This window comes from Misgurnus anguillicaudatus, chromosome 12, assembly GCF_027580225.2.
Source record: "Misgurnus anguillicaudatus chromosome 12, ASM2758022v2, whole genome shotgun sequence".
NCBI lineage: Eukaryota > Metazoa > Chordata > Actinopteri > Cypriniformes > Cobitidae > Misgurnus > Misgurnus anguillicaudatus.
This window is the reverse complement of record NC_073348.2, coordinates 5,767,389-5,790,675: the sequence shown is the minus strand read 5'-3', so window position 1 is coordinate 5,790,675 and position 23,287 is coordinate 5,767,389. Positions and strand designations below refer to the sequence as shown.

Below are 23,287 nucleotides of genomic sequence, written 5' to 3'. Positions count from 1 at the left end.
ACATGGGGTGCCCTGCAGATTATAAAATAGTGTCTACAATCCAATGAGACATCCTCTGCTTAGTGACAGCTTTCCCTCTCTGCTGACCACCGTAACAGACCAAGAGCTGATCTGAGGTCCTGAGGCTTTGTGTGCGATCCACGTAGAGGCGCAGCGCGCGTACGGGACATAATAAAGCCACGGTTGGGTCTGCCTCCTCCGGGGGCAGCGCTTGCACGCTCACCACCTGATCTCTGAAAGGAGTGGGGGGAACTTTGGGCACGTAGCCTGGTCTGGGTTTTACACTTGAGAGCGCAGGACCAAACTGAAGGCACGAATCGTCGATGGAGAATGCATGTAGGTCCCCTACCCTCTTCACGGAGGCCAATGCAAGCAGGGTCAGAGTTTTCATTGATAAAAACTTCAGACTCACAGACTGCAGAGGCTCAAATGGAGGTCCCTGCAGGGCTTTCAGCACCATGGACAGGTCCCAAGGAGGAATAGAGGGAGGGCACGAAGGGTTCAGCCTTCGAGCTCCTCTTAAAAACCTAATAACTATCGTGCTGGCCAACCGATCTGCTGTGCGATAAAGCTCACTGGAGAAAGCGCATCTTTGCGCATCCCCAGCGGCCAGCTGTGTGCCAGCGCATCCACGCCAAGGCTGCCCTCGGTTAGTGAATAAAACAGGCGACAAAGGGAGACTCCGGCTCTGCCGAAACGTTTCCAAATCAGCTGAACCGTCTGGGGGTGGAGTCGGCATTCGCCGGGGGCGCGCTGCTCGTAAAGCGCGTCTGCCGCTGTTTTAAGCGAGCCCGGAATGTGGATGGCACGTAGGGAACTCAGATGCTTCTGACTCCAAAGGAGGAGATGACGGGCGAAATGCGACAGGTAACGAGAGCGCAAAACCGCCTTGACGGTTGATATACGCAACAGTCGCAATGTTGTCGGTGCCAACTAATACACCTTTCCCTCGCAGCTCCATAGTGGAGCGTACGAGTCCCTGATATACAGCCCACCGCTCACGGCAGATGGGGTGCTATGCACACCTCTGAGACTGCAAGCCTGTCGTACGTGGCTGCTCACCCCGTGCTGGGGGCATCGTATGTGATACAGAATGCCAGGAGTATAGCACAAAATACTAGTGACTGCACACTCACTTGCAAAATAATTTTTTGTGTCACATACCTTGACGAAGGCTATTTGTCGAAACATTGGTTACAATAAAATTATTTTGCAAGTGAGTGTGCAGTCACTATTTTGTAGTATATATTTGGATGTATTCTTTTTGACTTGCACCTTGGACGGAGTGCGTTTGTTTCATTTTTTGATTACAGAATGCCAGGAGACCTGTCTCAGGGGCATTTCTACCCTCAGAAACACTGGGTCTGACCACGGGGTGAAATTGAGATGATACGCAGGTGTAATGATTACACAGTGTATGCCAGTGCGCCACGCTCTCTTTGGGACTCGATCGTAAAGTCAACGCTGAAGCGGTCTCATATAGAACAGCCTGAGCGGTGTCACACTCGCAGCTGCAACCATATGCCCCAGGAGCTTCTGAAAATGTTTCAGAGGGACCGCGCTCTTCCCTCGAAATGAATCGAGGGAAGTCAGGATTGACTGGACGCGCGCTTTTGTTAAACACGCCAATAAATCGATCGAGTCCAATTCCATAACGAGAAAAGAGATCCTCCGCACGGGGCAAAGTTAGCTTTTTTCCCAGTTGACCCGAAGACTCAAACGACTCAAAAGTCTGCCGAGAATGAGCTATTATAAGCCGACGTAGATATAATGCGAACACCGCTATCTCTCGGGGGTTTTAATGCCGTCTCTAACACTTTTGTTGAGACACAGGAAGAAAGAGACAGCTCAAATGGTGTTACTTTGTATTGATATGCCCTCCCCTCAGACGCAAAGTGGAGAAACGGCCTGTGGCGAGGGAGGATGGACACATAAAAGTACGTGTTTAATTTTCATATACATTTGTTTAGAGAGTATATACTTTATTGCATTATTTTAATTATTTCAAATAAATTTAAACAGGGATTTTGCTTCTAGACCAAAGAATGCCAGATTTATAGTAATTTGAACGTGCAGATCAACTTTTCACCCCCCCCCCCACTCAAAGGGGGGGGGTGACAGTTATAGGGTTAAAATTTGATTTGATTGTTTACGGTCAGGGACTATTATTTCCAGCGGAAAGAAGGCTTTTAGTGATTTTACTTTATGAAAGTTGCATTATAGATACATATTTCTCGACTTTAATAGTTGTATTGTGTGGTAATCGTTTTATAAAAGCAATAAGGTAATCGAGGCTAGTGCTGTATTGTGAATAAGTCATGGCTGAATGGGTTACTCCGCTTCGCATCGTGCCTAACAACGCCCTTCAGCCGTGACTTATTCACAATACAGCACAGCCTCTCGTACCTTATTGCATGCATATAATAATTAATAACATTTTTGATCAGCCTTAAAAAGGTCTTGTGTACCTTTTTCTGTTGCTCTTTTTTTTCTTCCTCCATTTCGGTCTCCACTATACTTCAGCCAGGTTTTAATTTTTTCCTCGGCTTCCACCACTTTTGCTCCTTGTTTTTTGGCTGCATCTGTCAGCATGAAATTAAAGAAAATTAAACAAAGAAAGGGTTAGCAGACAGATCCTATCTGATGTGTATTTTGTAGAGATTTGTGGATTAATTGGCATTCTTTCATTGACTTGCATTGTATTTCATTCAATTACACATTATGTGAGACTGTAAGGGGTTGTTTCCTCTTTTGCTACTTCAAAGTTATGTCTAAGTTTTGAAAGCTTTTAAAAAAATATCACCTATGACAACTTTTGCTAGCAAGAGTGTAGAAAATGGGCTCTTCTGTCCTCTCCCTTGCCAATTAAAATTTTTGGCCAACTCATTGGTTATTATTTCCCTCATGATTCTGTGGACAATGTCTTTGACAGATGTTCCACCCAAGCTGGTAAGATATCTTGTCTATAAAAAAAAATCATGTGTTAAGCAGCAGTAAATCAGGTCTAGATCTCTACATATGTTAGTACACTCTCAAAATGGATGTGTTAATTTTAACACATTGTTTTGTGTTAAACTATTTAACACATTATGTGTTATTTTAACACATTGTGTGTCATTTCGTGTAGATTGTGAGCTTAAATAAATGAAATGGACAACACAAGATGTGTTAAAACAACACAAAGTGTGTTATTCCAAAAATAACACAGAGATGTGTCAAGTTAAGGACAACACACTAGATGTGTTGTCCTTAAAGGTGCAGTGTGTAAATTTTAGCGGCATCTAGTGGTGAGTTCACGAATTGCAACCAATGGCTTAGTCCACTGCTCACCCCTCGCTTTTGAAACGCATAATGAAGCTACGGTAGCCGCCACCAGACAAACATGTCATCGTCGGAGACAACTTAGTAAAAAGGCTTCTGTAGAAAAATGACAGTACAAAATGGTGACTTCCATGTAATGGGACCCTCGGTGTATGTAGATAAAAAGGTCTCATTCTAAGGTAATAAACACATACCGGTTCATTATGAAAGGTCTTTATACAACCCTGATAATATAGTTTGTATATTATTTTGCATTTCTGTAAAGAGATCCTTCTAAAAATTACACACTGCACCTTTAACTAGACACAAGATGTGTTAATTTAACACATTCATTTTAAGAGTGTACTCTTTTAAGTAAAGTAACAGAACATCATCAGAATTTACCAGGGAACGTTGTGTGTCTCTGTTTGACAGCTTATCCTCCAGATCTTTTATACCCGTCATGCTCCTTAATGGAAACTGAAACTCCTCATTTACAACTTCAGTTACATTCTCTCTTCGCATAATGGCCTGAAGGAGGAGCGTATTCTGCCTGACTTGACCCTTTATCTCTTCTAGCATCTGGTAGAGCCGGAGTTCTCTTTCTGAATCAGACAAACATACGATGCAACATTATAACTACACAAAATTGAACGTATAAAGAGAGAGACTCCATCTCTTCTTTTGTTGTTTTTATAATAACATAACTTTTCCAGCCTTTTGTTGAATCCATCCCAGCCAAATGTTGTTGGCATTAAATTCAAAATGTGCTTACATTTCCCATAAAATAGTAAAATTGTATAATGTTGCACTTCTATGTCCTTTTTCAGCTAAATATGATTTTACAAGATTTGAAATTTAGTTTTTATGTTGCATTTTACATAACGTCCCCAATTTTCTTTTAAATTGCACATTGATATTAAGGGTAATTGTTAAAAGCAGGGCTTAAAACTTAAAAGGTTTAAGTACAACTTAGCAAGGCGAAGTTGGTTTTATTCTCCTTTTTGCTTACATTACATACATTTTATTTTGTTCCTTGAACAGTTTCTTATCCATGTTAGAGACTACAAAGATAATTACTAAAAACTCTTATAAAAAACTATTGTAAAGGGTTTGGAATAATTCTACGTACCATCTTGTCTTGGTTCAGGGACTGGTGCTGATGGTGTCACGGTAGGAAAATCCATTGTTTTCCTCCGTGTCATGTTGGTGTGTGTGTGTGTGTGTGTTGTTCACTTACCCTGCCATGTGCTCGTTAGAGCGATCCCTTTCACCTGTGTGTTGATTGTCTCGCTCCAGCTGTTCATCATTACATCATCTCCATAAAGACTCACCTGACTTTCTGTTCCCTGCCAGATTCTATTGTTTGCTCAGTCTCCGTGTTGCTTGGTTGTTCCCTGTGCTTTGGATTACGTGTTTCAGTTGGATGTGTATTGTCGTCGTCGTCTTCGTGTGGATGTTCCGTGTCAGCCTGGATTTCACCACTGTTCACCACTCCACCAACGTCGCACTCAAAACACCAACTTCCACCGTAGTCATCGTCACCATTGCCAACAACAACACCGGACTGGATTACTTCCGCATTTGACTTTGAATACTCTCTCTTTGTTTATATTTAATAAACATTGTTTCATTTTTACACCTGCGTTTGCTTCCGTCTTTACAAGTCATTACAGAAGAATCTGGCCAACATGGAAGCAGCAGGTGGCCAGCCGATCTCCGGGTTGGAAGAGTTTCTCCAGCGATCTCTGGCTCGTATGGATCATCAGGATCAAACCATCGAGGACATGCGGAAGGCCGTCCAGGCAATGGTGGCGAAGGTTTCCGAGCTCTCTCAGCGATCTCCGAACATCACGCCTCCCACTGCGCCACCCATGCCGCCCGCACCATCTTCACCTCCAGGGGGTAGTTTCATCCAGGAACCGAGACTGCCGATCCCGGAGAAATATGCCGGTGAGCCCAACTACTGTCGTACTTTTCTCTCTCATTGTTCTCTACATTTCGCCCAACAGCCCCGGACATTCTCGCTCGAGGAGACCAAAGTGGCGTTCACGCTCTCGCTGCTCTCGGGCAAGGCTGCCCTCTGGGGGACGGCGGTATGGGAAAACCACGACAGCTGTTGTTCCTCGTTCGCCTCGCTTTCCGAAGAAATGAAGAGGGTTTTCGATCGCTCCGTCGCCGGGAGGGAGGCCGCCCGGCTCCTCACGGATCTCCAGCAGGGGGAGCGGTCGGTCTCGGACTATGCCATCGAGTTCCGTACCCTGGCGGCGGAGTGCAGGTGGAACGAGGAAGCGCAGTGGGACCATTTCCTGCATGGGTTGGCGGATCGGATCCATCGAGAGATCATCACGGCGGAATTACCGAAGTCGCTCAACGGTCTGGTGGACTTGGCGATCCGGGTTGACGCACGCCTGTCTACCGTTGCCAGAAGGAAGACTCAAGTTCTGCCCCTACGTCAAGCGGAGTCCACGGATCCTCCCATCGAAGTTTCCGCCGGTGGTCTCTCAGATCCGGAACCCATGCAGGTGGGTCGAGCTCGGTTACCCTGGAAGGAGAGGAATCGGCGGAGATCCTTGGGTCTTTGCCTATACTGTGGTGAGTCGGGTCACCAATGTCAGAGGTGCCCGGTAAAAGACCAAGCCCGATAGTAAAACAGAGGCTACTATCGGGCAGGATCTCCGCACAGAAGACCTCTACTACATCCACTCTCCTTCCGGTGAGACTACGGTGGTCCACTATGTCACACTCGGGGCACGCACTTCTGGATTCGGGGGCGGAGGGCAACTTCATCGACAGCTCACTAGCACGTAAGCTCAAGTTACCTTTCACTGCACTCACCCACCAGATTGCGCCCTTCGCCCTCAATGGACATCAGTTACCCACTATCAAGTACACCCCAGCACCTATCACACTCATCACTTCCGGAAACCACACAGAGACTATTTCATTTTTTATTACTGACACTGCTCTCTCTCCCATAGTTCTTGGTCATCCGTGGCTTCATTCCCATAACCCAAGAATTGACTGGAAACTGGGTTCTGTTACCAGCTGGAGCGAGGAGTGTCATAAGTCCTGTCTTGTCTCTGCTTGTGTTTCTGTGTCTGAGTCTGTGTTTCAGGGGAGAGCAGTGGATTTGTCTACCGTGCCCGCGGAGTACCATGACCTGAAGGAGGTGTTCAGTAAGTCGCGGGCTGATTCTCTTCCTCCTCATCGTCCCTATGACTGTGCGATAGACTTATTGCCAGGTACGTTTCCGCCTAAGGGCAAGTTATACTCTCTGTCTGTTCCGGAGATGGAGGCTATGGAGAAATATATTTCTGATTCTCTGGCAACGGGGTTCATTCGCCCTTCCTCATCTCCAGCGGGGGCGGGGTTCTTTTTTGTGGGGAAAAAGGACGGATCCTTGCGACCTTGTATTGACTACCGAGGGTTGAACAACATCACGGTAAAGAATACTTATCCTTTGCCGTTGATGTCTTCAGCTTTCGAGAGGTTGCAGGGAGCGTCCGTTTTCACTAAATTGGACTTACGTAATGCATATCATTTGGTTCGCATCAGGAAGGGGGATGAATGGAAGACTGCGTTTAACACCCCTCGTGGCCATTTTGAGTACTGCGTGATGCCTTTCGGTCTCACGAACTCGCCGGCAGTCTTCCAAGCACTCGTTAATGACGTGTTGCGAGACATGGTAGACCAGTTCATATATGTTTACCTGGATGACATATTGATTTTTTCTTCGTCTCTCCAGGAACATTTGCAACACGTACGACGAGTGCTTCTGCGGTTGTTAGAGAATGGGCTTTTTGTCAAGGCGGAAAAATGCGTTTTTCATGCACAGTCTGTTTCTTTTTTAGGACACATCATTTCGACTGAGGGTGTTCGCATGGATCCTGAGAAAGTTAAGGCTGTGGTAGATTGGCCATCCCCAGAGTCTCGCAAGGCCCTGCAGAGATTTCTGGGGTTCGCCAATTTTTACCGGCGTTTCATTCGCAATTTCAGCCAACTAGCCGCACCTCTGACCGCTTTGACTTCCCCTGGTTTGACGTTCAGGTGGTCAGACGCAGCTGAGGCTGCGTTTGCCAAACTGAAAAGCTGCTTTGTTTCAGCTCCCATTCTTGTAACCCCTGATCGTTCACGTCAATTCATAGTGGAGGTCGACGCGTCAGAGGTGGGGGTAGGAGCAGTGTTGTCCCAGCGCGCATCCTCAGACGGAAAGGTTCATCCTTGCGCGTATTTTTCCCATCGTTTATCTCCTGCGGAAGTTAATTATGACATTGGCAATCGAGAGTTGTTGGCGGTCAAGCTAGCACTGGAAGAATGGCGTCACTGGCTTGAGGGGTCGGGTGTACCTTTCATTGTATGGACGGACCATAAGAATCTCGAATACATTAGAACTGCCAAAAGACTTAACTCCAGGCAGGCTCGGTGGGCATTGTTTTTCGGACGTTTCGATTTTACACTTTCTTACCGGCTGGGTTCCAAAAACATCAAACCCGATGCTTTATCCCGTCTTTTTGAGCGTTCCGATCGTACTGCTACTCCCGAGCCTATTTTACCAGAGAAAATCATTATCTCTGCGCTCAGATGGGAGGTCGAATCGAAGGTTTTGACAGCCTTAGAAGGGGTAACGCCCCCGGCTCGCTGCCCACCGAACCGTTTATTTGTGCCGGAAGGGTTACGGTCAGACGTTCTCCAGTGGGGTCATAGTTCCAGTGTTGCTTGTCACCCAGGGGTTAGTAGAACTAGGTTTCTAGTCAAGCAACGATTTTGGTGGCCTGGTATGGCTCGTGACGTCCACGACTTCGTCTTGGCTTGTTCGGTTTGTGCCGTTGGTAAGAAATCCAATCGTCCTCCAGATGGGTTACTTAAAACGCAGTCTGTCCCTTACAGACCAAGGTCCAACATTTCGCTAAATATTATTACAGCCCTCCCACCCACTAAGGGAAATACGGTGATTTTGACCGTAGTGGACCGGTTCTCGAAGGCGACCCATTTCATTCCCTTGCCCAAATTACCATCAGCCAAGGAAACAGCGGTAGCTGTCATTGACCACGTCTTCCGAATACATGGCCTCCCGACAGACGTGGTCTCTGACAGGGGTCCCCAGTTTGTGTCCAAATTTTGGCGAGAGTTTTGCAAATTGCTAGGGGCGACTGTTAGTCTTTCATCCGGGTTTCATCCCCAGAGCAACGGTCAAACCGAGCGAGCCAATCAGGACGTCGAAAGGGTGTTGCGATGTCTGGTTTCCAAGAATCCTTCGTCCTGGTGTCAGCAACTCTCAATTGTGGAGTACGCACACAATTCTCTGCCGGTGTCATCTACGGGCATGTCTCCATTTAAGTGTAGTTTAGGGTACCAACCACCTAATTTTGTCAGTACTGAATCCGAGGTGTCGGTTCCCTCCGCAAACGCACTAGTCCAGAGGTGCCACCGCACCTGGATCAGAGCTCGCAGAGCTCTGCTCCAGGCAAGGTCACGCACCAAGGCCAAGGCCGATCGCCACCGGTCGAAGCCTCCCCGATACGTCGTCGGTCAAAGAGTGTGGCTTTCTACCCAGAATATTCCGATGCGTTCCGTCTCGAATAAACTTGCTCCCAAATTTATTGGCCCGTTTTCTGTTACCAAAATCATTAATCCGGTAACAGTGCGTCTTAGCCTTCCTCCTGCGTACAGGAGGGTTCACCCCGTCTTTCATGTCTCCAAAATTAAACCGGTGATTTCTTCCCGTCTTATCCGCATACCCCGGTTCCCCCTCCGCCTCGTATCGTTAATGGGGAGACCACTTATTCGGTTAACCGTATTCTGGACTCCAGACGGAGGGGACGCGGATTTCAGTACTTGGTGGATTGGGAAGGTTACGGTCCGGAGGAGGGAAGGTGGGTTCCTGCTCGGGACATACTGGATCACCACCTTATTGATGAGTTCAATCAACAGGTAAAGCAGGCTGGGAACGCCGAGGGGCGTTCCTAGGGGGGAGGGTACTGTCACGGTAGGAAAATCCATTGTTTTCCTCCGTGTCATGTTGGTGTGTGTGTGTGTTGTTCACTTACCCTGCCATGTGCTCGTTAGAGCGATCCCTTTCACCTGTGTGTTGATTGTCTCGCTCCAGCTGTTCATCATTACATCATCTCCATAAAGACTCACCTGACTTTCTGTTCCCTGCCAGATTCTATTGTTTGCTCAGTCTCCGTGTTGCTTGGTTGTTCCCTGTGCTTTGGATTACGTGTTTCAGTTGGATGTGTATTGTCGTCGTCGTCTTCGTGTGGATGTTCCGTGTCAGCCTGGATTTCACCACTGTTCACCACTCCACCAACGTCGCACTCAAAACACCAACTTCCACCGTAGTCATCGTCACCATTGCCAACAACAACACCGGACTGGATTACTTCCGCATTTGACTTTGAATACTCTCTCTTTGTTTATATTTAATAAACATTGTTTCATTTTTACACCTGCGTTTGCTTCCGTCTTTACAAGTCATTACAGATGGTGCAAATGGTGGTATGGCTGGCAAGTTCAGACTTTTGGCTCCACTACTGCAGAATTTTTTCTTTTTTGGTTTTTCCATTGTCTCTGCATATGGAACATTATCAGAAACAGAATCAGTACAATGTACAATACATTGCCAAACATCCCAACATTTACTTCCATCCAGAGTTTCGCTGCGATCTTATACAACAAAAAAGTTACCAATGTTCAAAAGTTCCTTTCAACATATCGTCCCCCTGGAATTAAATATACAGTGTTTCCCCTAGGTTTACATCTTGGGGGGGGTATATATACAGGGGTTAAATTGTGATTTGTTATGTGGGAGCTCTGTGGGGAGGGGTATGTCGAGGGGTAACATGTTTAATACTGATGACAGCAAAGCCACTGGTGTGTTTCAATGACATTCTGGACTTCTGATAGGATTTGATAAGTTTCAGCTTTACATCTGTGTCAGAGGTTGACCCAAACTTTTTTAAAAAGAGTTTCTTAAATGATGCAAGTCTATGAGTTTGACACCCTATATCCATTTGTTGCAGATGTCATTATGCATGTTGATCAAACTTTGAAGGAAGTTAAAAGAATCAACCTCCTTGAATAATTCTAGGCATAAGATGCTACCCCAAAAGACTTAATTAACAAGAAAAGGTACAACACACAGTACTGTATCAGCAACATGTCTTAGAAATTAGCCATAGAGATTCCCTATGCTGGTCAGCAGCTAGTAAAATAATCATATAGTTAGGTTTGATTTGTGTAATTAAAATACATTATTTTATTAAACTATACAATGAGTTATATCCAGTGTTATCCAGTTAACATACTGTAATTAGATGAGTGACATACATACTTTAGTCTTCAATTAAGTTTTCTCAACGTGGGCACCATTCTTACCTCTCTCTCTCTCTCTCTCTCTCTCTCTCTCTCTCACACACACATTCTGGTTTCCATGTTTTGTGGGGACATTCCATAGACGTAATGCATTTTTTACCATACAAACTGTATATTCTATTCCCCTAACCTACCCCATTCCCCAACCATCACAGAAACCATTCTCCTACTTCACATTTTCAAGAAACATCATTCAACATTTGATTTATAAGCTTGTATCCTCATGGGGATGTCAAAATGTCCCCACGAGGTCACAAAAACACTGGTATTCCTATCTTTGTGGGGACAATTGGTCCCCACAACATGATAATTACCAGGTACACACACACACACACACACACACACACACACACACACCTCTTCAATGTCAATAGATCCTGCGTGTGCGTTCTTGAAGCTGCTCTGAGTTTTTTCGCTTGAGCTGCATATTTTCAACTTGCGTGAAGACATAATTAAAGGGAAAAGCACGTGTTTTTGCGCCAATTGCGCCGCCCGATTCGCGTCATTCGCAAATTCAGAAATATGACAGCTTACAATGTTACTGTTACACAGAGTTACTACAAAACACGTGCGCGGCGCTGGCATATATAGCATGAGAGAGGGAGAGAATGCGCGTGTGTGTGTGTGGGAAAGTCATGATAAACTCGATCAGTCATCTTCTCTGTCAGTAACATCCGTGACTGTTGATGTTTACGCAAAAAAAGAAAGTATACGGAGGCGGACTTTGAAAACACCGTCACCAGTTATGGGAGAGAGAGGCACGCGCTGCACAGAGAGAGAGCATATAACCTTGTATTTTATGAAAAATAAGTCTTTAAAAAAAAAAAAAAAACACAAAGACATGTTATATTGCACCCCTTAAACACAATCATGCAAAGAAAAAAGTAGTAAACGACCCCTTTAATTAATTCTAAGGAGACCATATTATATTGTATGTTTTTGTCTGTACCTGTGTGGAGCCAGCTTGTTGAGGCCTGCACTGGAGGTCTTCCTGAGGCTGTATCAGATCTAAAACCATTACCATATTTTGATGACGGTCTGTTGGACACATTAAAGGTAATCAATGTTTAAAAGCACAATGCAAGTAAGCAGTAGGCTATAAAAGGAGAACAGAGATCAGAGGAAACATACACTCTTTTCCGTACACTGTCCTCATCTGTAGTATCCAAACTGTTGGCTTTACAAAATTTCACCAGTTTTTTTCTGGCTTTTTCATAGGAATCTACACATAGAAACAAACAATATCACTAAGCCTGTTTTCTGAACATTTGAAAAGTATGGCTTGGCATAACTTACAAGGAGCATCATTTCAATTTTTAATAGTTATTTCTCTATAATCATTTATCATTAATTCCTCAAAGACTTACCATACTCAGCCACCCATTCAGCTAAATATTCGCCCCATTCTTCATCAGGAGTTTCATTTTTTTCAACCGCTTTTCTACTCTTTGTACCGTTATATGGGGGCCAAAACGCAATTTTTTTGTCGATGCTCAGCCAGTCACTTGGTATCACCTCTGTTTCATTTTTCTCGGTAAAAACAACTATAGAATACATCTAAAAAAAAAAACAATATAGTGTAACAAACTATATACATTTATTGAAGCTCTATTAAAGGAGGGGGGGGGGCTTGTGGGAATCAAGCAGTATGCAGTAAAGGATATGCTACAAACCCATCCTTGTACTGCAAAAGAAGGACTTTTGAAACAGTCTGTGTAGGAACAATAGTCAATGACTGCCCAGGTTGTTTCACAAAGGATATATCAAGACTTAATGAATCAATGGGATAGGTGAAAAAAGATGACTTGTTTTGGAATTTAAGACAGACTAGTTGCGATGCTTCCTTGTCTTTTAAAATGTTTTTCACTATATAAATATCTCCATTGTACAGAATATAGTTGTCTCCATCTGATAAACTAATTGAAGTTCCACCATTTACATATTTCTTATACTGTGTAAACTGCTGAGATGTCACATTGTATGGAAAAGGCCCATTCTTATGTTCCTGGTAAAAACCATCCTTGCACACCCTTATTTTAGTTCTGACACTTGCTTTTTCTGACAATCTCCTGATGATCTGTTGAAGGGGCTGGGTAGGGGTCCGTATCATTTTTTTTAATGTGTAGAGGAAGTTCTCAAATGGGAAAGCTGAGAAATTATGCAGCACACCAAACTGCCTTGCATCATTGGCAAGATGTGTCAGCCCGTGTATATTATACACAACGTAATTACCATAAACAGATTGAAAATGCTCAACAAATGTGATTAGTAACTTTTCAGCAAAATCACAGTACTGGGGACACAGTGAGGGGCAGCATAATATTCGAATGGCTACATGCAGAAGCATAAAATTGTGGTATAGAACATTCGGCAGATGGTCTTTCAGTGCTACTGGACCAGTGTACAGGAGAAAAGTTCTGAATTCTGTTGCTTTCCACCTATCTACCTCAACAAGGGATCTCCCTTTCCGTGCAAACTCTCTGGGGAGTCTCATGGCAAAGGACATAAGCACTGCAGAAATTAGGCTTATCTGATGAGCACCTAAACGAGTTGGAAGTGGTCCCCTCATCCAAAACCCTATCAACTTTCTCACAACCCCAAGAAAAACCAGGTGCATAACATCTAATGGAAATTGGGAGACCATACCAATTCCAACCCTTGTCAACACACTGGTCCCTTTATGGTGAAACTCATCGTCTTTATTAATAAAAGACGTATCTGTCCGTAAAGGTGAATCAACTTCAGGAAAAGTCATGCGATTTTCCACCCATGTTCCCTCCTGTGTGCATTTTTCACAGCCGTGGTATGCATTGTGGGCTTTAATGTTTTTTACAAAAGCCCTCGCACTTGCATCACAAACAAAATTTGAAATTTTAATATCTACACATTTACCAATTACATCCACACCCTCTAATTTAAGCTTTCCATATTCATTCACAAATGATTCTAGAAACAGATTGACATTCTCTGGTTTTTAAGATCCAAGATATAAAGCGATGACGAATGGTTGCTTTGTTTTGTCTTCCTCTACCAACCCTAGAATGGGCCAGAACTGCCTATTGCTGCTTTTGAACAAAGGTAGTCCATCAATATTCACTTGTAAATGAATGGCCTTTGGGAGAGGGTCTATCTGGTTTAACACATGCCTAATGCCTTTCTCAACTCCAAAATAATGCATGGTGCCACCAGCAATCTGTTGGACCTCATAATTAGTTGGAGTGCCTAAAAGAGTGCGGGCATCTTTTGGGAGATATGGATGATATTCTCTCAGGATGCCCAACAGCCCATTTAGATGGCATTGTGGTATTTGGCTGTATATTGCCCAATCTCTGAGCTCCTCCTCTAGACACTCGGCAGTCTCAACAAATTCGTCATCACTTGAGTCAGTTTCTGTCAGAGCATTTGACCAAAATCCATCAATCACGTTATCATCAACTTTTAACTCAGTCTCTAACTCATCTGATTCATAGGACATGGGCCAATCAGATGCAGCATCTGACCACACATCATCATCAGGGGCGTTTTTTTCCAGGCATATGTTTACAGGTGCGTTAGATTCAGCATCGACATTAACCTCACTAAGGATATTGTAAGCCCTCCGCTTTGCCTGACGTTTAAGTGTTCTGTCTGAATAAATATTGTCTGCAGACATAGTTAATATGCTGCCAAACAAATAACTAACGTTAATTACAGTTACTAAATTACAGCTGATTTCGATTCTGTTTAATCTGGACTAAGAAAGCTACACGTTAACTGTTAGAATAGCAGGTTGACGGTAGAGCTGTCGTTACATTGAATGTAAATTATGCTGGCTAAATTATAAGGCTAAATTTACATCAGATTGATAAAAACAATATATTGAATCAAACAGATTGTTACCTTGGACTGGCTGAGTTAACGGCTGAAGTGAAGTCTAGAAGAAGGATAACGGTTAGAAGATAACGAAGATAACGGTAATTCTAAATCATGCGCGCGGCCGGGGCGCTCTCTGCTGCTCTGTCAAGAAATAAAATATCTGCATTAGCTCAGGTGCGTCACAAGCTCAGTCAAACCGCCAGTCAACATTAAGGTTTTTAATATTTTAGTCATATCGAAATACTAACAACAACATGAACATTATTGTTTACTTATTTTAATGAAGTAACCAGGAATTAATGAAAACTTACCACAGATTTACCACAGAAACGAAAAGTCTGATCTCAAGAGGACGGAGGTGCGCGCGCCCGCAAATACGTGTGTGTGACTTCATGCGGCGCTGACAGGATGATGACGTCAATGTACCGCGAGAGCGATTCGAAATTAGACCTCTACGTGTAATTTCTCGACTCGCTCTCGCGATACGTTGATGTCATCATGAAGTTAAACATGACTAATAACGCATAACAAAAGACAACATGTTAAAAACAATAAAGATGATAAAGAAAGTAATTCCAGCGAAACACTGCGTCCAGACGGGACTAAAAATTAACATATACATATTTATTGTTTTAAAATAAACAGAAATATTGTGCTTTTAAAGCATAGCTTTTTAGATCTTCATCCGGGAGTGTGTTCATTTCTACAAATACCCATTTTGTTCTAAATGGACACACCTTTCTATAAAAATGGTTTTCGTATAGTAAAACTGTAGTTACTATGGTTTTTTATGTAACAACAACAATAAACATCAAAAGAAAATTATCTGCTAACAACCAATTATTATTTTAATAATTTAATAATAATTATAGTTATTTTAATAATTAAAATATTTTTTTAAATTATTACTGATGCAAAAATAATGGGGGCTAGCTAAAAAATATGGGCCTCATGTGGGCAAGCCCACAATGGTTTGGCCCACAAAAAAACCCTCATGGGGCCCAAAATGGGAAAGTCATAGGGGCTACATTTTCAGTCAGAATCAAACTGTAACATTCCGGAATCCAGACTAATTTTTATGAATGAAACAGATAAAAGGCTGGATGTTATTATATTATTAATGGTATTCTTTAAATTTATATTTGAAATGCTATATTTTAGACATTGTGATGAAAATATAATAAACATAAAACAATTTACACAAATAGCCTACCTGTTAATCCATCTCCTAAATTCATCATAAACCATGAAAATCCATGCCCCACCAGTGTTAAAATCAATCAAATAGTATACATAAAATATTTTTAGCTTCTTAAACATTATGGGCGGTTTCCTGGACAGGGATTAGACTAGTCCTAGACTAAAACATTTTTAAGAGCTGTCCAAACTGAAAACAACTTCCACTGACATGTCTTAAAATACATCAGGGCCCTTTGTTTGCCTCAAAATGCACACAGGTAATGATTTTAGTAAGGTATGTTTGTTAAAACTAGTTATATTTCCTAATTAAACTAAGGCCTAGTCCTGGATTAAGCTAATCCCTGTCCGGGAAACCGCCCCTAAGTAATATAAGCAACCCAGAAAAATATTTCCCAAAAAGGCACTTGTTTTGAAAGGGGAAAACAAAGTTACAAAGATGATTTATTTGAATGCGTCTATTATATTTTTAACTTGATCAATTACTTTTGTTAAATTAAAAAAAAAATAGTATTTTCATAAAATGAGTTTTTAGATTTTAATCTGAATGATTCACAAATTACAATGTCATAAAACATTTATTTTATTGACCTTTTGCAACTGTTTACCATTCGTCGTTGTTTCAACATTGTATCAATATTGAACAAACAACTGACGTTATTTCAACCAAACTTTAACGTTGAAGGTTGGTCATGCCTGCCGGGGGGTCAGGCTGGCTTGTCTTAGCTGGTTTAAGCTGGCCAGGCTAGGAGACCAGCTTGACCAACCTGCCCAGCCTGGGAGACCAGCCTGAGAGACCAGCTAAAACCAGCTATTTCCATCTTAAACCAGCTAAAACCATATGTATAAAATTAATTGTTTTTCACTGTTTCAGTTTTTATTAATTTGGAAACTTTTATTTGGATAAAGTAATTTTGGTTATGTTATAAGCTAAAGTAATTTATTCCTAAAACAGCACTCTTTAAGTTAACTAATCATAAACAAACTTGAAGTATACTGGTTACTGGTCTTGCTGCAGGTATGCTAAAGTATACAAAATATAATATACTTCGCATATTCATTTTTCACCAGGGCAGTTTTTTGAATTTTGGATTAGCCAAAAATATAGAATGTACGCAAACAATCTATTCAAAGTATACTAATTGTATGTTTGCAAGACCCTCATAATGCATTTGTAATGTACTTCAAATATACTCTAAATTCACTTATCAAGCATGAATTTAGCACAAACACAGTCATGTGCTTAAATTGTATTAAGTACACTTAAAGTTGTTCCACTTTAGCACACAAAAGTACACTAAATACACTTTAAAGTTGTACTTTCTTACAATTAATATACAACTAAAATATATTAAGTACAAAATTTGTTGTTCCAAAATAGCACTTTTTAAGTAAACTATTCAATAGCACACTTTAAGAGTACTGCTCATTAGTGTGAGTGCAGGTATACTGAAGTATATCAAAATTAAATATATTTAGTATACAATTTTTTCACCAGGGTTATATTGAAATAACGACTTAATATCTCAAAATAACAAGATCAGTGTTCGCTTCTTTTCACCATGCGGTTCAAGGGCTTCAATACAGCCTGAATATAATTGATTCAATATAATTGAGACAATATTTTTGAGGGTGCTTATCGGGGAGTTTTGGGCTTTCTTGTGGGGTGCTGAAGCACCTTGCATGCTACCCCCTCCTAGACCTGGGGGAGCTCGGAAATTGTATTGTATTGTATGGTATGGTATTGTATGAAACACTGATTTTATTTTATGCAACCATCTTTTGTCATACTTCCTTCTGTCATTGTAATCTTTAATAAATACATTGTTTTGATTTCACACATTTGACCCATTGTATTGCTTGGAAACAACGCCATAAAAAGGAGCCAGACACCCTCTTTTCCACATGTTTACTGGGAAGAATGGTAAAACATGAAATGCTGCATGCATATTTGAGGGAAGTGGTGGGCAGTTGCAGCTGACCATACCAACGTTGGCCCAACGTTGTATTTCTGTCAGATAGGTTGGGCCAACGTAACCAACCAATATTGACGTTGGCCCAACGTCTGTGTGCTACCTGGGACCCTTTGTAAACTTTACTTAGTGGCAGTTTTGTTTCATTGTTTTGCAAAGGTGTGTCCTGTCGTAATATGTACACCAGCTTCTGCTTTTTTACTTCAGTCTCACCGTGATGGAGGGCAACAGGTGTGCGCACGTCAATCCAGGTGTCTGTGACCCGTACTTTAAACACCCGCACCGGGCGGCTTTGATTCTGGCACGCGGTGGCAGTAAAGGAATCCCGCTGAAGAACATTAAGGTTCTGGCTGGAGTTCCCCTCATCGGATGGGTCGTGAGAGCTGCTTTGGATTCGGACGTCATTGACAGGCAACTACATTTCAAATTTTTAAAATGATTTTAAATTACTCAATTCATGTTTTTAATGTGACGTTTGTTTTTAAAGTGCTTCAATATAACACTTTAAAGGTCACATTCTTTCTGATCCCATTTTTAAAACCCTAGTTAAGTGTGTAATGTTGCTTAGAGATGAGCGAGTACAGCATTATCTGTATCTGTTCACCATATGAATTATCTGTATTCGGAGTGGTTGGGCCTAACCCGGAAATAGGCGGGGTTTGCCTTGACATGGGCGGGGCTTTAACCAGTATGTTATTTTATGCATGCTATTGATATGGGTTGATCAGAAATTGTTATATTTATTGTGGAGAATAGAGAGGAACTCTCAGAGTCACGCTGATCCATTAAATCCGGTCCCAATAACGACGTAGCTTTGCATGAATATGAATTAAAGCTTGGTTGAATTAAAAACGCTTAAATTAAATTCGTTTTTCTGTTATTTATGCTTATCATTAGCATCGTAAAATCACGTTCATATGCTGTTCACTTACCGGGGTTGAAGTCTGAAGCACAGCCACCACATGTTGCTAGCTTTTAACAAGATTTACCCTTAGTAATATTAACATTTACCAGATAAATATTGATTTGCTAAAATATCTAAATAAATGTCTGTGGATAGTAATTAATTATTTATTACCTCCGCAAGCGGTCACCGTTTGATACAGTTAATGCGTGAGTAAATGCATAGATAAACAGCGCTGTCAACAGCCATTTCATAAGCTATGACAACAAAATATTAATTATTCTGACATCAAATAACATTACCAGTTAAGAAATGCAATGATATATAAGCTGTTTTGTTTGTTACTTTCCTGAATGTATTATTCCAGTCAGTGATATTATTTGTAAAATCTCTTTGCTAACTACTGGTTGGTTTGCTGAAGGCTACATGTTGCTGGTCAAGACAAAGAAATCTCAAAAAAGGCACTTAATCCACCTGTTTTACTTTATAAACTATGTACAACATGCAGCCAACTCCGCTATACTGTTTTCTCTGCCGCTCCATTACCTTAATACCGTAATACAAGTCAAAACTTCTGTTTTTGACATAATTAGTACAACATGACTGAACTGAACAAACCCTTATAATAATAATCATCATCATAATCACTCCCTCTTTGCATACAAAGTAATAAATAGAGGGGTCTGAAAGAGTGAAGAATAATATTAATTTAATGAATAATGTAGAAACTATATTCCCAATACATGGACCATTCTAAACACTCCTATTATTTCATCAGAAATGGACTGATCCAAAGTTTTAACCAGGCTATTCATCTACAAAAAAGCATGTTGAATTAATGCGCATACGTTTTGTAAGGTTCTCAGTATGTAGGGCTAACATGAATGAAAAGACAGCAGTCTTGCTAGCCAAGTAATAACGTGTCTGTGTAAAGTTCGGCCATACCAAGCTGTCGTTTATGCACATGCACACAAATATGTCAATGTTTTATGTCTAAAGGTCTTTACACACCGGGACGTTTTTCGGGCGCGTTTATCGTCGACGTTTAACGTCTCGTGACTCAAGAACGAGCGCCAATGTGAGTGCGCACACCCACGCGAAAAGCGCGACGCGCAAAAGCGTCATTTTCAGAAAAACGCCTCGGACGCGTTTTTTTTGGTTTGACGCGGCGCGTTAAAAGTTGGCCGACCAATGAGATTGGCGCTTTTGTTCACGTGCCTGGCGCTGCTGAAGTTCCAGTAAAACACGACTTGGCGGCGCTCAAGCACAAAATGGTCTTGCGGAGCACGTGGAACAGGTAAACACAAAGAAGATGCATCGAGGCTGTGGAGGTTATGAAGGTGTCGGAGTTCCTCACATCATCGACTGAATTTCGAAGGTAACGTGATATATATTAGAACATTACAATTAGGGATGGGCGAGTACAGCATTATCTGTATCTGTATCTGTATCTGTAAACCATATGAATTATCTGTATCTGTATCTGTACTCGGAGTGGGTGTGGCCTAACCCGGAAGTAGGCGGGGTTTGTCTAGAAATGGGCAGGGCTTTAACCGGTATGTTATTTTAAGCATGCAATTAATATATGGGTTGATCAGAAATTGTTATATTTCTGTATCACTGATCATAAGAGGGAGAGAGAGAGTGTTTGTTTGTGTGTGTAGCTTAATTTGTAATATTATTTATTATTTATACCACTACTTCCTTTATATTTTATGAAATACAGCAAAAAGTGTCAGAGTAAAAAAAAACTGGTTAAAGCTAGCTGATGGTTAAAACGAAAAAACTTAGATGACTGGCAGAGAGAGGAAGAGAGAGGGAGAGTGTGTGTAGCTTAATTAATTTGTAATATTTATAACACTAACTTTAACTTACTACCTTTATTTTTTATGAAATACAGCAAAAAAGTGTCAGAGAGAAAAAACTGACAAGAGAGAGAGAGAGAGAGAGTAGCTTAAATTAATTTGTAATATTTATATTAGCTTAATACCTTTATTTTTGTATGAAATACAGCAAATACGTGCCAGACACTCAGTGTCTGGTTACTGGTTAGAGAAAGCTGAAGGTTTAAAAAAGAAAAAAATTCAGGCAGAGACGCGATGCGAGTTGCATTCACGTCTGAACGAACCCACGTTTACCAGAACTCTGCTGGTTAGTATGTATTAACGTTACAACCCGAAGTAAAAAGCTGAAGAAACCCTAAACGTTAATGGAAAAGAACCGTGAACCCGAGAGACTGAGGGAGAGAGAGACAGAAAGCTGTTCTGTGTATGAGTGTGCAGAGCGGGACACAGACAGCTCCCAGCTGAAGGTTTAAAAAAAGAAAAAAAAATCTCCGACAGGCAGAGACGCGATGCGCGTCTCATTCACGTCTGAACGAACCCACGTTTACCAGAACTCTGCTGGTTAGTACGTATTTGAACGTTACAACCCGAAGTAAAAAGCTAAAGAAACCCTAAACTTTAACAGAAAAGAACCCGAGTGACTGAGGGAGAGAGACAGAGAGCTTTTCTGTGAATGAACAGAGCGGAGCTGCGGGACTCACAGCAAAACAATACATCTGTATTTGTGTAGGGGAGGGGCGGCGCTGTTACTACTAGCCTATCACAGAACGCTGACACAATCAGCTACCCAATGATGATTTTCATTTAATCCGAGCACAGATATTGACTCGTATTACTCGTATAATACTCGTACTCGGCAAAAGTGCTTTATCCGTACCGGATACTCGTTTCAGCCGAGTATCCGGCTCATCTCTAATTACAATACATAGCTGTGTGGGCCATATGATTAGATTAAACTTTGTTGTCATTACACAAGCACAAGGCAACGAAATGCAGTTAAGGTCTAACCAGAAGTGCAAAAGCAGTATAAAAAGTGCAGGATATCAATAATAATTGCATATAGGTGCAGGATTATGTAATACGATGTAACAACTTACTATGGGTGGTACTATGAACATAATACTATGAAAATAATCTACAGAAATGTACAAATGGATGTGTACATAAACTAAACAGAACAGAACAGTAGTGAAATTAATATTTAGGTAGTGCATGAATGAATTTGGATTGTAACAGTTAAGAGTGCAATGGCTTAAGTTATTGTGAATAGTTATTCTAATATTCAGTACACAGGGGTGCAAACGATGCAATTCAAATAGTCCAGCAGTGCAAATGAACAGGGAGTATGAAATAGACAGTCCAGTAGTGTATTGAACAGACCAGTAGTGCAAATCTACATTATAACTGTGCAAGTAATAAAAAATTATTATTGGTGCATTACGATATGTAATGCACTGACATTGAACACTTCATACCATGTCATGTTCCCTTCATACCATCACATGTTTTGTTGTTTGCACCATAGTATTTCATTGTTTGTAACTGGAACCTGTTGTACACAAAAGTGGACAATTACACTGCTTCATGTTCAAAGAAAAATATTTGGTTATTATATTCATTGCTTTTTCCTAACCCCAAATAGCTTGGAGAAATCTTAAATGCAAGCCAAACCAAAGGTGGGGTTTTATGAGGTTAATTTGTGTTCTGTGTTTAGGTAACATCTGCTGCATTTGTTCAGCCAGATAAAATACCATGAATCTAAATTACATTTGTAATCAAATATTGACCTCATGGATATCGTGGCATGGCCCTCAGTGTGAAAGATTGTTTCTGATGAAAACTAAATTTATCTTTACAGTGTTCACAGCAATATTTCTGCTAAAATGATGTGAGCAAAAGTGAGGAGGCCCCAGCAAGCACGTCTTCAGGATCATCCAGCACCAGCCGTGACAAGGTCCAATCTAAACAAAAGAAAACAGTCCGAGACGAACCTCTGGAGATGTACCTCTTATCAAAAGATGCTAAAGGGAAAAAATTGAAAGCGAAGCACAGAAGAGAGAAAGAAGAGCACAGAAGTAGCGCTCTGCCAGTTTTGGGTCACACCTATAGATGTTTATTATATACCATTTATATTTAGTTATTTTTTTAATGTTTATACATTCAAGAAATACAGTTGAACATGTACATTTCATAGATATGTTTATTTGCACTACAGTTCACTTAGACTTCTATCATTGTGACTTATTTGCTCTACAGCTCTGCCAGTTCTTGTTCACACAAATTAATGTTTATTATATACCATTTTACTTATGTATTTTAAGTGTTTATACGTTTAAGAAATACATTTGAAAATGTCTAATTTCTAAATGTTGATTTGCACTGCAGTTCTTGTTCACACAAATTAATGTTTATTATATACCATTTTACTTATGTATTTTAAGTGTTTATACGTTTAAGAAATACATTTGAAAATGTCTAATTTCTAAATGTTGATTTGCACTACCGTTCAGTTGCACTACATTCATTGTGACTTTTCTGGAGTGGACCAACATTTCTGAATCCTGTTTTATTTGGTTTTACTGTCATGTCTCTGATTGTTATTGCAAACTGCAGTTCATTCACACAAATAAATGTTTGATAAAAAAAAAGAATTGTAAATAACGTGACATTTTGGCACTATGAATATATTTGTACATCAGTATTGTTGACCTCTTATTGTAATAACTACATACCTAATTATTGCATCATTATATTTATAGGCAACACTTACCAATTTGCAGGAGTAATAACATTTTTGGGCACAACAAAAATGGTGGTTCCTTGTTCTACCCACCCAC

General features: G+C 41.2%; 1 protein-coding gene and 2 long non-coding RNA genes across 3 annotated transcripts in view; 2 read left to right on the top strand and 1 right to left on the bottom strand.

Moving 5' to 3' along the window:
* Positions 1–9,785: 9,785 nt before the first annotated feature.
* LOC141368954 (uncharacterized) lies at positions 9,786–17,681 on the bottom strand. Its single transcript, XR_012372371.1, has 3 exons — positions 11,809–17,681; positions 11,627–11,715; positions 9,786–9,873 (listed from the first exon to the last, which is right to left on the bottom strand). It is a non-coding gene; the product is annotated as an uncharacterized lncRNA (long non-coding RNA).
* Positions 17,682–17,837: 156 nt separating this feature from the next.
* LOC129445959 (N-acylneuraminate cytidylyltransferase B-like) overlaps positions 17,838–23,287 on the top strand; it is a 50,559-nt gene continuing 45,109 nt past the window's right edge. Inside the window, exon 1 of the mRNA XM_055206942.2 lies at positions 17,838–18,113. Coding sequence (XP_055062917.1) covers positions 17,920–18,113 — 194 coding nt within the window. The 5' untranslated portion in view covers positions 17,838–17,919. The remainder of the gene's footprint in view (positions 18,114–23,287) is intronic.
* On the top strand, positions 18,126–23,151 carry LOC141368953 (uncharacterized). The gene is made up of 2 exons (XR_012372370.1): positions 18,126–19,984; positions 22,309–23,151. It is a non-coding gene; the product is annotated as an uncharacterized lncRNA (long non-coding RNA).